The following is a 14,250-nucleotide window of genomic DNA, read 5'->3' as shown; positions in this document are numbered from 1 at the left end:
GATTTTTGGTGTAAAGTATAAAAGATTATAGAGCCGGATATCCGGCCGGATAGTTTCAATATCCGGTATCCGGCCGGATATCCGGCCACACCGGATATCCGGCCCAACCCTACAAAATATATATATATATAGATAAAGCCTTATTGCTAAAATTAATGTATCTTAGGGATAAAAAGTAATAAGGCATCTAGTTTAGAAATGGCCGTTTAAAAAGAGTTTTCACACTTAAAATTCTACTTTTTCCGTCTGAGAAAAAGTAATTGAAAAGAATTTTTGTGATTTTAAGTAGAATTTCTGTCTTTTGGACTTAATAAAGGCGTTTGACGGACTCCGATTACATATTTTTACATTAGATATTTTACCCAAATGATTCAAACTTTTAAAAGTATTTCAAAATTTTAATTAGATGCCTAATTGCCTTTTATCTCTAAACTTAGGATTAGGTAGTCAATTATAAATTTTTGAAACCATTTGATACTGCAAGAAAGCTTATAATATATTAAAATTTTTTAGATAATAAATTAAGGTTAGGAAAATAAATTAAGCAGTTTTAATCAAATTAAATGAAGTAAAACGATTAAAATCACTTGTGAGCTTATAAAGAATACAGCTAGCTTGGTTACTTTTCTACTAAACAAATTAAATACCTACAAAATTGAGACAATAAAACAAGTTTATTACATTTTAGGGAAAACTTCTTAAAAATGTTATTATTAGTTTTAAGACATAAAACAAAATTATTGTCCTAATTCCTAACATTTGAAATTTTTTAGTCATATGTTAAATATTACTTTGGCATTAAAATTTACTGAAAAATTGTAATAATACTTATTTCTCATGAAAATTAAAATTTTTGATTAATCAAGGATGATAAACTAATCTTACCTCAATATAAAGCTTAAAAATATATTGGGAGAGGGTTGGGAGAGAACAATGACAAATCAATGTTCTTCACCCCAATCTTCCCTCTAATTTATACAACCTATCAAAGGCAGAATTTCATACATATGAGCTCGGTGGAGTATTAATTTGAACATCATTATCTTAACCTGTAACTTGGAATATTCTTTTACTAACAAAGCAATAAAAGACAAACTCAAATTATGTTGGATTTCACTAAGAAAAAAAGGGCTTTAAGCAATATATGATGTTACTAAGTAAAGGGATTGTTTCAAAAAGAGCATTTTATCAGTTCAGTTATTCTTAAAACATTTATCTTTAATTGGTTTTAAAGAATAAGTTTATTATAGACTAAGGGGGGGGGGGGGGTTTAATGCAACCATCTCGTAATCAATGTATAAATGGCACTTAGAATTCGAATTTCGATCTGAAATTTTGCATGAGTAATCTTTAGTAGGTCTATTTTCCCTAAATCGAACAAAAAGTTGGAAAAATAACGGCTAACAGCTGGCGGCTCAGTAGTTTAGCCATTTTTTGGGCTATTTTCAATGCAAATCATCACGAAACCTATCTCCACATAATACTATTTTCTGCTCCAAAATGTTTTCAAACGGTTATAGCCGGTAGTTGCTGGTACTAGAAATCTAAAAATGTTGTTTTTGTATCATTTCACATGATTTAAAGCAAAAATATGTTTCAAAAAGTTGATTCCTACGTAATTTATGACAGATTTGCCCTAAAAATAGCCAAAAAACGGCTAAACGGCTGAACCGTTAGCCGTTACTTTTTCAACTTTTTTGTTCTATTTAGGGAAAATTAAAAACCCCCCTCTTATTGAAAATACTTTTTAGTTTTTTACCCATTCAGAATATGGACTGCTTTCGCAATATTCCTTAAAATTGTGAGCAAGCTTCCAGTCAAATGCGCTTATTAAGTCTATCTGTTCTTAATGTTGACCAAACGCATAGTATAATTAAATGCATATTAAAAACAGTTTGGCCTAATAAGCGCATTTGACTGGAATCTTACTCACAACTTTACGGAATGTTGTTAAAGCTACTATTGCCTTTGTTAAAACACCACTACCTTCAGACTGAAAATTCTTCTATTAAGATTACAAACAGTAAACATTTGAAAAATGCTCTTCTGGGAACTTCCCTTTCTATAAAAATGAAAGAAATAGAATAGCTTAGTACATACATGAGAAATATATTGTGAACTAGGTATTATTTGTAAACTGAAACAAAATTAAAAACCAAAATACTCTTAACAAACTGTTTGATATTTGATTGTCATTAACTTAAATTAGATGCTCATCATTTAAGCATTGTCATAATTGTAAAAAAAAATAGATATTTTATTGATTTTATATACAATTATTTTTTTTTAATTCTTTAAAAAGATGAATATGGACGATTCTAAGCACCTTCCAGTATTGAACCTGAGTATTTTTTTATGAATGTGGTAGATTTATGTTTATTACAGTTATATCAACTAACAAAAAAGTTTCAACAAGGTTTTATATGAAAAAGAAACTTTGAAATTACAGCATATGATGATTGTTCGCCATTTTATTTTATTTGGTCTTTTGAACTCAACAAAACATTTGATAACATTGCCCTAAAAATGCTTAACATTTAAAAAAAAAATTCTTCATATAAAACCAAGGTGAAACTAAAAAATGATTTACATTTCAAAGTTTTTTCCATATAAAACCATGGTGAAACCTAACTTTTTAGTCGAAAAACCTATATTAATCATAAACTTAGTATATTCACCTAAAAAATACTCAGGTTCAATGCTTAAAGGTGCTTAGAATCACTTGATCTCGTTTGTGCATAGTCTCCTTTACTATAGCGTAACCGCACACTAAAATTAATTTAAAATAATTTTGGTAAAAAATTTTTTTACCCAAATCTGTCAAAATACCTTTTTTCCATAATTGAAGATTTAATAGTAACAAAAATTTATGGTGTGCGGCTCTATTCAACCCAACTTTATTCTTTAATAATATGTATTATAATTCTTTACTAACAAATGTGTTCTTTATTATTGTTTATATTTACCAAAGTACTTATGTTTAAAAATTGTTAAAATTTTAACCTTTATCTTTTGTATATTATTTGTTTCGACCCATTTGTGATATTATTTTTTGTTCTAGTCTAATAATTTAAAATATGTTTTAAAAGGGTTGGTATACTTAACACTTTAAAAGGATTATGGAGGGGGGGGGAGGCTGCGGTTTTTTACCGTCAAAAGCCTGCATCGGAAAGTAAATTCTTATTTCTGGAGTAAATCAATCCTCAAACTGAAAAATAATTTTCCGCCTTTTATAAAACATTTGTTTTTATACTCTTAATCAAAATTACAAAGAAATGAATAGAAATCTGCTTTTTTTTTGAGGAGGAAATCTTTTAACATTTGTATCAAATGGTTAAAAAATATTGAAAAATATGATAATTGATAAATTATATTATATTGATAATATAGAAATGAACGTAATTGCCTAAAAATAGAATAGCTTAATGTTAATAATAAGATTAATTTTGTAAAAAGTAAAGAGAGGGTTGGGATTATAATAGATATCTCGTGTCACAAGTATATGTTTCATTAGGAAATAAACACATACATGGTTTCCAGACAACAGTTTTTAGAAAAAACCAATTGAAATTAATATAGATGATATAATTACGAGATCTGTATAAAAAATCCCCTCCTTTTTATACAACTTTTGAAAAAAAGTAAAAGATATTGATTATGTAACTGAAGGAGATTGAAAGTTAAAATGGAATAGCAACTATACCTTCTATAGGTTTTAAAGCCTTGATTTAATAAAAGATTGGGCTAAAGTGCCATTCTGTTAATATAACTCAAAGGAATTCGGTCAAAGAAACAGCGGCGGTCATTTCTTCCTAATTCCACATTGGACTGCATTAAAGCATATGCCATAGCTCTGTACATCTTTCGTAGGCTGAGTTTCTTTGTAATAGTATCAGAAAAAGGTACCTTTGCCACTTTTCTTTGAGTTAACCCCTACCCTTTATACAAAAGCCTAATTATACCAAAGATAACTAACCAAAGCCTTTATTACATTTGTTACTAACATACTTTATTTTAACCATTTTAAACCCTCAATTTTTTCATAAACAAATTATTTTACTTTACTCTCAAAACCCGAAGGGGAATGCACGAACTAGAGAGAGTGTTTTTAAGCACCTTACAGCAGTGAATCTGAGTGGTTGCTTGGTAAATCTACTAGGTTTATGTTTACAATAGGTATATCGACTAAAATAATTTAAACACTTATTCACTAAAAAAATACCTGGGTTCACTGCTGGAAGGAGCTTAAAATCACTTGCTCTCGTTCGTGCATAGTCCCCTTTATATGGATAATTAGAGTTGCATGAATTTGTTTATGGACCTTTATAGTTATACCCCTTATTCATCATTTTCATCAATTTCGGTGGGTTTTAGACTCGTTCTGTCACAGTTCTCTTGTTTTAATAAGTAATCTCATGAAGTGGAAGGAGATTGTCAAAGTCAAATTGTTGGCTAAGATAGATAATGTTAACAGACAGACACAAAGACTTCGAGGTACTTTGCTGGAATAAATTTTGTACCTGCTATTTATACAGTGTGTTCTTCAAATCTGCTTCCTGTTCTTTCCAGCCTCTGGTCCTCCAGTATCCCGGGTTACCACTGTGGTTGTCTGGGCATATGTTTCTGGAAATATGAAGGTCGTGGTAGTAGGGGGCAGGTTGATGTTGGTTTGCTGAAATTAATAAATATTAATATGTGAATCAACATTTGAAACCTAAAGCTTTATCCTAGCTACCAACCTTAGTTTTCCCTCCCTGTAATTTAGATACAATATGGGTTAGGGTACAATATAAAGAGAAATGGCAGCTCTACCTGTATATTGGATAGTGCCAGCCTAGATTTCTCTTAAGAGCCGGCAGACATTATAGATAGACGGTCTGAAAAAAGTTTTGATTTTGAATAATTGGAAAAAAGAAAGAACAGACCGATTATTTATAATATCTGCCGCAGTAGACTGAAAGCAACCTTCTGTTCTGGCTCGACCTAAAAATGGACAGCCGTTAGATTGGACTGCACAGAGATGTGTAAGATCCTAAGGAATATTCTCTTGTATTCTACGTCCTGATATCAGAATAATATTTTATAAATAAGACAGTTGACGATAAATAAACAAAATAACCCCTTCTGTAGAATAAAATTATTGGTTGAAAAGTTTGGGAACTGTTATGGAACCAACTTCTCAAAATAAATTACAAGAACGAAATGTTTTAAAATCAAAAGAATAAAATAAAGTAGACTCGCAGTAGATGTTTTGGGTATGGCAGGTTTCCTAATTTAACATACACTAATGAATAGACCCTAAAAGTAATGACTTAATTAATCCTTCCGTCTTTGTGAGGCTCTTTCTAGCCTAGAACCGTAATACAGTAGAACTTTAAACAAGTGACTGAACGACTCTATAACCCACTTTTGATTTGTGTGTTTTGATGCTTTCATAATTTTACTCGGTGATTATAATACTTACAATTGTATTTTACAAAACAGTATTTCGTTTGGAAATAATATATTCTGTTAATTTTAAACGCAATTAAGATACATTAAAAGCAAATATGCTGCGCTTTAAGCTGGAAATACAAACAAGAATGCTTTTAATTTAGAGTAAGCCAGTTTTGTAATAAAAATTAGACGAAAAAAATATTTGAATACTACTTTTGTACATGACATTTTGTACGGAGTATAGATTTTTATATTATTATAGCACATGATGTTTATATTTTATCAACACAGAAATACAATCACTTAAGGAGTATTTTCACACAAAGAAACACAGACACAAAGACAAAGTTTGTTACAACTAAAAATCAGTTTCAGATATGCAGGCTTAAACAAAACAAAATGGCGGAGGCTATCTGTTTGGTTATCGACGTGGGTGCGTCTGCTTCCCGCCAACTACCAATTCAAAATGGCGGCCAGAACGGGCTTCAAAATGGCAACGCACAGGAGAACTCCAAATCCTTTCTACAAGTTTCTTTAGGAAAATATTTTTATTTTTTTTTATATAAAAAAAAGGTTTTAAAACCTTTTTAGTCTATTTTCAAAAGCTTTAAATAAAAATTACAATGGTATTTTAGTTCAAATATTCTTTAAAAAAATCAAAAATAAAAATATTTCAATTTTAGAATGTGCATCGCTCTTTGTAGAAAGAAAATTATTTAAAGAAACGAAAGTAAGTATAAAGTAAATATTTAACTAAAGATTTATTTTTAAGTGCAGAAGATTATTGTAGAAATTCATGCGTTAACAAGAATGATACCATCTATAGTTATTTAGCAGAGATAGAGGGGACAGTGGGCTTTATTACACTAGTCCCCAAAGTTATATAATAACGTTTTCTTATTCGTTGGTTTAACAACTTTGGAGACTTAAGTTAGTTTGGATTGGTTGATTCATGAATTTGAGTGTTCAAACGTTCTATCCACTAATTTTAATCTACAGAATGTGTAATTTTGTGTATTATCATTGGGGATGTACATTAATTTATCGGCCATTGGCTTTTCCCTTCAGAACCCTGGGTATTAAGAGGTATTGATCAATTTAATAATGAATTGTAGGATAAAGGTGAATCTTCACGAGAAATATCAGATGCATATTTCATAAAGCAGGTCTTACTTTACAGTTCTCCCATATCGTTATTTTTTTGACAGACAGACAGAAAGTTAAATTTAAGAAGAGATGCCAATTAGACAGAAAATAGACGATGCAAATTCCATTGCCACTATTAGACTGACGGAATAGGTAAATTATGGAAACGTTGGTGAAATTGATTTTCTTTTAAAAATGAACTGTCTTTCTTGAATAACAGCATAATGAATTTCATTTTATTATGCAAAAGCGTTACGGACTGACAGATATTTTTGGTTATAGAGAAAATTCGGTACTCAAATACTTGTTTTGAATATATTATAGTACTCTTCATCAAACAAAATCTAAATTCTATTTTAAAAACAAGGTTTTTTTTAAAAAAAAGGGAGAGGTAGGTTTCGGGTAAAATCCGTAAAGGTGTGTGTTTTAAGGCTTAAAAATAGTAGTAGAACGATAATATTCACTAAATATGTGTATTTATTATTGAAAAGAACTACCTATAGGCAAAATATTTTTAAAAAGTTAACATAAATTTTTATCGTTTTACTACTGTTTTTAACTTATTTAATACTTATATTTGCGGGAAGTTTTATTAAATGAAATCTTCCAATTTTTAACATGTACAAAACGGCCTGCTATATTGCATCAAGATCCATTACAGATCTATTTAGGAAATAAATGTCTGTAAATGAGCTCAAGTTTTCCAAATATTAAGTGTTTAAAACCCATAGTGCTCCAATAATCCACAATAAACTCTCATTGACCAGAATGATATGACCAATATTTTACTGTATGAAGAATAAATTCTTTTTTTTATTCGATGTTGCTATTAGATTTATATTCATAAAACAGAAAATTTAAATTAATAGCATAGTAAATAAAAGAAAGCTTAGTTTCAAACTAATTTGATACTAGCGATACGTGCGTAATGTGGTCAGATATTGAACTAAAATTTAACAGTTAACTAAACATTTTAACCCTTTCAGGACGATAATTTGAAATAAAAAAATTTTAGGATCATAAAATATTTTAAAAATAGAGAGGCAAAATTATAAATACTTCAATACTTTAAACAGGGATAGGACAGTGGAAGAAAAAGATTAATATTCAATCTAGCTAATAGCGGGATAATTTTAGAACGCTGCCTCTAGTAACACATAACCTTTACGGATTTTACCCAAAGCCTACCTCTCCCTTTGGTTACAAAACTATTAAAGATGGGATAATAAAGTGCAGAATTCCTTGTCATATACCTATGTACAAGTTTATTTTTAAAAATATGTAGAAAAGGTTTATCAGGGGCTGCTATTCAGCCAATTAATTCCAATTGAAATTGCCGCAAAATTTAATTTTTTGTTGGGGGTAATGTTGGCGTATAACTTGTTTTTTATGTAACCGGAGGGAAGTGGGCAAGAAGGGAGGGGGGGAAGGGAAATTTTCATTTAGTATTGTTTGTCAGAATCACATTCCCTTTTAAAGTTTTAAAGTCTCTTCTTTCTAAAATTTACATATCATTTCACTAAAACTGTTGTCAGCTAGTTGTTACTGCGCTACTTTTGATCATAATTGTTTCTGTTTAATTTAGGATATTCTTGGCTTGGTACAGTTTGGCACTACAGACACTCAAAATCCCCTGGATTATGAAAATATAAAGGTTCGAAGCTATTTTATCTTTTTTTATAAAGAAGGTGTATTAACTTTTTTACTTTTTATTTGAGATAGCTAGCCGATTCTTTTAGTAAGTAGTAGATGTAATTTTTTTCATAGAATTCAGATATGCAATCGTTTTTTTTGTAGACCTCTTATTTTTTAAGTAATTTAAGTTTTTAATCTTACTATTTTTGTTCATAATGGCCATTTTCTTTCTTTTTTTTTGTTGCGTTTTAGTACCTTAAAATCGACTTAATTTTTTTTTAAACTTAAATTACTTAAAAAATAAGAAGTCTACAAAAAAAAACCGATTGCATATCTGAATTCTATGAAAAATTTTACATCTACTACTTACTAAAAGAACCGGCTAGCTATCTTAAATAAAAAGTAAAAAAGTTAATACACCTTCTTTATCAGGATTTCTGTTTGATTGTCTGTCTTTCTGTATTGAAGGATCTCGCTAACCACTGGACCAATATGGTTCTCCTTTACATTGGAGCTTTTCATGGGTCCTGTTGTTGTGTTGGCTGTTCTTTGTCTGTTTCCAGTCCAGAGGTGGATTATTTAAAAAAATTTGCCCCAATAATCGCTTAGTGGGGCAAAATTGTTTTCGTAAAAATCCACCAAAATCACATTAAAAATCTACAAAAATTAAACAAAATCATAGAAGGGTTATTAACATAAGATTTTGTTTAATTTTTGTTGATTTTTTATGTGATCTTGGAGGATTTTTCACGAAAACAATTTTGCCCCACTAAGCGATTAGTTTTTTTGAGAATCCACCTCTGGTCTTCTTCTATTCGGTTGGGTGGGGGTGGCTTATGGAGGGGGCGTTGGAGAAGAGGAAGGCTAGTGAAACTAGGTGAGTGGATAGAAAGGCGGCTACTTGGGAGGGATTTTGCCAAAGGTCCTAAGGAGTAAAATTTGTGGGATTATTTGGGCATGAAAAGAGGGGGTTGGACAGTTTCTGGTAGTAGGAAGGTTTATAACTATTTTGGAGGAGGTTACCTCCACATTTCAAGAGAAATCGCCTCTGGAAAAAAATAACCCATCTAATTTTTTTTCCTTTTAAAACTAAAAATGAATGAAGGGGGGAGAGGTGCGGGGTCGACTCCCTCCTTATGTGCTCCTGGAGGCCTCTAGGGGCGTAGCCGGTGGCATAATTCATTGGCAGTCAATTATGATCATATTTAGGACGAAAAAGTTAAATACCTAAATGTTAGTTAAGTGTTTGTTATTATTGTTACCAACAAAGAAAAAATTGACATCGAAAAGGAATTTCAACGTATTGACGGGCTGAAAAGTTAAAAGCATAATAGATTGACTTCGTTTTTACACAGCTTATACCAACAACGAAATTATTTTTTTTTAATTCGCGAAACCTGAACGTTATTTTCAGCTGTCGTTGGGGTGCAACAAACACTTGAAGTAGAATTGACGACCTTTTTATCTCCCCCCCCCCCCCCAAATATAATTTTAGATGTATTTCGCTTATTTTTATATAATGTATTTGAAGGTTTTGGATCGAGGATTTTGCCAGGCTGATTGGGAGCTCATTTCCTATCTAAGGTTGATTTACTTAAAAACAAGGACAATTATATCAATAATTAGCGCAGCAATGACAAGCGAAAACATTTTTATAACTGACTTTAAACAGAGTTACGTTGTGACATATATTCTGTTAAAAGGTTTTACTCTATTTAAAATTAATCATATTTGATAAGTTTTACTGTGAAAACTAAGTTACCTATTACATTACTAGTAGGTATTATGTTGTTCATACCCGTTTTAAATTTTATTAAGCGATCAATAAATGTATTGTTTAGTTACTATCACTAACTATATACTTTAATTATGGTCAATTATTTTTTACAAAATTTCTTTGACAAAGGCCAACATTCTTCGAATTAGTTAGGTAAACAAAACTGTGTTTTAACTAGTCTTTATTCTATTTTATCAAAAATATTATTGTCTTCATTTTACCATTTTTATTCTTATTTGTAATCAATTTACGCAGTTTATCTTTGTACTAAAATCAGAGATGGTTCGGCTTATTAATGATTTTTTACCGGACAGTTTAAACTTGGCAGCTTAGGGCCGCCAATTATCAAACAATTAGGGCATTAAAGGGCACTTACATGTTAATTAATAGAGCAGGGTTGATTTTTTGGTTGATCTAGAACATTTTAAAAAATGAAGTAGTTATATAACCCCCCCCCCTTCCCTACGGTTATAGAGTTACCTTTGAAATTTTGCAAGGTTTTTTGCGAGGATAAAAGTAAGAAAAAAATATGCATTTTAAGATTTTTGCCCTGAAGGGTGCCCTAAATTTCTTAAACTAATCATGGGTTGTTCTTTATCAAATTGACTAAAACCCTCCCATTAAAAAAAAACAATTTTAGAGAACATGTGCATGGTACGGATATCGAATCTGATTGGTTGAGTGCCATGATAGTTGCACTGGATGCCATCAAAACTGCCACCGACGGAGGAAAGTTTGAAGCCTTGAAACTGGTGCTTTTCAGGTAAACAATATATAAGGCGGTTTCCCTGAAAGTTCCTAATCAAGCACAGACCACCCCTCAGTTCCCTTATTTTGCATAAATTGAAATGAGAGGGGGAGGGATAATTTTTCGTTTGATTGTTTATTGCTTAAAGTTATGTAATATTGGGTGCTAGGTTACGGTAGCTAGGGGCTAGGCCTAGGAAAAAAATTAACTCCCTCTTATGTTTAATTTATTTTAAAAATAAGGAAGGGGTCTTTCAGTGCTTGAGAAACAAATCTACCTACTTATTTTTTTTTGTAATGGACAACGAGGATAATTATTTCCAACCATAAGTAGCTCATCATATAGGTACTATCTAACACCAAAGGGGGGAGGCGGATGTGCCACTTTTTGAAACCAAAACTAAAAGTCAAAGGAACTCAACTAAAAAAAGAGTTGCAGGTCTGAGATTTTGCATGGCAGTTGCTTAATAGGGGTACAATATGGAACTGTAAAGAAACGGCGGCGCAACAGCCGAAAACCGCCGAGAAAAGGCAAAAAAAAATTCGGCGGGATACGCCGGTTTTCGGCGGTTGCGCCGCCGTTTCTTCACAGTTCCATATTGTACCCCTATAAAGCAACTGCCATGCAAAATCTCAGACCTGTAACTCTTTTTTTAGATGAGTTCCTTTGTTGACTTTTGGTTTTGGTTTCAAAAAGTGGCACATCCGCCTCCCCCCTTTTAATTTAATAATTTTATGATAATATTTAAACTTATTAATTTTAGAAAGGTTTTAATTTTTTGCTTGTATGGTCAATAAGACACTTATATTAGTTGTAAGCTAAAACTAGCAATAAGAATTGCAAATATCTCTAATTTAATTGATAATGATGATGAGATAGTAACAGACAGACATACGGCCATTCACAAGTTATCGAGTAGCTGCTCTTCATGATATTTTATTTCAGAGAGAGGGGGGACAATGAGCTGTTTATTACACTAGTCCCCAAAGTCTTACATCAATATTTTCTTATTTGTTAGTTCAACAACTTTGGGGACTGTTAGTCAATTTTGATTAGTTGGTTTATTAAGTTAGTTGAGTGTTCAAACGTTTCAACCACTAATTGTAATCTTCAAAAGGGATAATTTTGTGTTTAATCCTTGGGAATGTACATCAATTAATCGGCGATTGTCCTATCCCTTTATATCCCTTATTTTATTTCAGTGATCTTGGTGGCGACTCCAACTTATCTGACCTGGATCATGTGATCAAAGCAATGAGATTACTAGACAATGTCGATTTTACATTCATAGGTAATACAGTTAACCTTTTTTTGTCAAGATTCTCTTGAGCAGCTTTGCTATTTAATATTTCCTTTGTATGTCTGTTTATTTACTCGGCTGCCGTTTGAGATAGATGCCTGGGAAATCTTGTAAACATTTCCCTTAATATTAACATTAAATAACTTTGAGCATCTGTTACTTATACTTTTGTTTGTCCGTCGGTCTGTTTGACTTGCTATATAAAGTACACTGTTGGGAGGCTAGATGAAAAAAGTTTATTTTAGTGTTAGGCAAAAGTGACTTTGCAATTGTATCAGTAAGTAGGTCTAATAACACCCTTGGCTAATTTAAAAATCCAACTAAATCTAATTTTTGAAAAATTTAAGTTTAAAAATTTTAAGTTCAAATTTCAGCCCCTAAGAGCTTACACTCATCCATGATAATAAAAACAAATATTCATACTTTTCAATTCTTTACAACTTTGCTTTTATGAAGTCTTTCATGTATGTATAAAAACATAAAAACACTCTATTATGATTTATTTAAGGCTTAATTTTCGTGACCTTAGCAAAGCAACTGATAAAAATGGCCATGTATTAACTCCCTTCTGGAGTGGTTTCATGAAGAACTTTATAAAAAGCAAATTTGTTCAAAATTTTAAATTAATAATCTTTGCTTTTCTTGTCATGATTATTCGGCAACTCCTAGGGGATGAAAGTTGAACTTAAAATTTTCTAACTCAACTTTTTCAAAAATTATATTTAGTTGGATTTTAAAATTACAGTGTGTTTTTTTTATGAGAACTTTTTTGAAAGCAATTTTACCCCTCTTATAGTTATCAGAATTTATTGGTTAATGACTTATTTTCTTCGTTTTTTAATGCAATTAATAGAACAGTAAAAAAATATTTAATTTTTTAATTAAAAAGTACACTAAAATCTAAAATTCAAAACTGGTGACAACATCAAAATGGTTTTAGCGCATTTTTTTATGCTCAAATGTTCTACCCTTTGCAAGAAAAAAAAATTGGATTTTCAGTTGTGTACTTTGGGGGGGCCAGTACTCCCTCCCTGATTGAGATATGACCTGCAAACTTTGATATATTCTAGTACATGTCTCCAATAGTATCTGTACTAGTTTTTAGCTCTAGATCTTAACTTTGAAGCGTTTTGCAGCCATTCTTGCAAAAGGTAGAATATTTGAACATAAGAAAAATGCAAAAAAAAAACATTTTTAGATGTTGACACCTAAGTTTTAAATTTACATTTTACTGTACTTTTTAAACAAAACCTATAATATTTTTTAATGTTCTATTAATTTCATTAAAAAACGAAGAAAATAGGCCATTAATCATTAAATTCTGATAACTATAAGTGGGGTAAAATTGCTTTCAAAAAAGTTTTCATAAAAAGACACACTGTAGCGAAGGGTGTTATTAGACCTACTTACTGATACAATTGCAGAGTCATTTTTGCCTAACACTAAAATAAACTTTTTTCATCTGGCCTCCCAACAGCGAGTAGTACCTATGTTTTATTGTTTGTCAGTTAACACTAAATCAATTAAAGTCTCTTTTTTTAGGAATGGTTCACTTAGAGCATAGGATGGTTTTAAGCTATTTATTTAAATATTAATCTTTGGATAGTTGGTTAGGGCTATTTTATTGCTACACTACCCCTCCTCTAGATGATAGGAGCAGCCGCTAGTGTTATAAAAGGGACAGCTCAATTTTATCCAAGGTTTGTCGGCCTACTAGTGGCAGCTGGTGAACAAAAAAACAAGTCAGTGGCTTCAACAGTTAGTCGCGACTGCAGCTTTACTATTCATTTCTAACCTCCAACTTTATCAATATGGCTGCGGCGGCGGATTCCCTCAAAGAGGCAAATCGAGCACAGAAACCAAGTTCCCTCTTTTGAATACATTAAAAATATCATTATTTTATGTCAGGTTAGCTTAGGTCAGGCATATATTCCCCCGAGGGTTAGTGGCCCCCCACATGTGTTAGGCACGAGGAAAAATATACCTCCAGTGACCCCACATTTAATTTCAATTTATTGGGAGAGGGGGATGAGGGAAAAATAGGCACTGCTACGGCTGTTGATGCTGCTTAGATATTTTTTTATTCATTTAGGACCAGATGACCTAATTTTGACAGAAGAAGACAACAACCATGACGAACAAGTGAAAGAAGAGGGGAATGATTCTGGAGATGAACAGGATGGACCGAAGCCTGGACCTTCCAGGTAC

The 14,250-nt window shown here is 31.4% G+C and overlaps 1 protein-coding gene across 1 annotated transcript in view; it reads left to right on the top strand.

Annotated features, from left to right (window-relative positions):
* The first annotated feature begins 6,120 nt into the window (after positions 1-6,120).
* The window catches only part of Ku80 (X-ray repair cross-complementing protein 5 Ku80), a 33,701-nt gene continuing 25,571 nt past the window's right edge, over positions 6,121-14,250 (top strand). The window contains exons 1-6 of the mRNA XM_080162132.1: positions 6,121-6,166; positions 8,168-8,236; positions 9,749-9,801; positions 10,635-10,757; positions 11,945-12,033; positions 14,135-14,246. Coding sequence (XP_080018258.1) covers positions 10,681-10,757; positions 11,945-12,033; positions 14,135-14,246 — 278 coding nt within the window. The 5' untranslated portion in view covers positions 6,121-6,166; positions 8,168-8,236; positions 9,749-9,801; positions 10,635-10,680. The remainder of the gene's footprint in view (positions 6,167-8,167; positions 8,237-9,748; positions 9,802-10,634; positions 10,758-11,944; positions 12,034-14,134; positions 14,247-14,250) is intronic.

This window comes from Acartia tonsa, chromosome 5 (assembly GCF_053477335.1).
Source record: "Acartia tonsa isolate MP-2025a chromosome 5, ASM5347733v1, whole genome shotgun sequence".
NCBI lineage: Eukaryota > Metazoa > Arthropoda > Copepoda > Calanoida > Acartiidae > Acartia > Acartia tonsa.
Note: the sequence above shows the minus strand (reverse complement) of the source record. Positions and strands in the feature narration are given on the sequence as shown.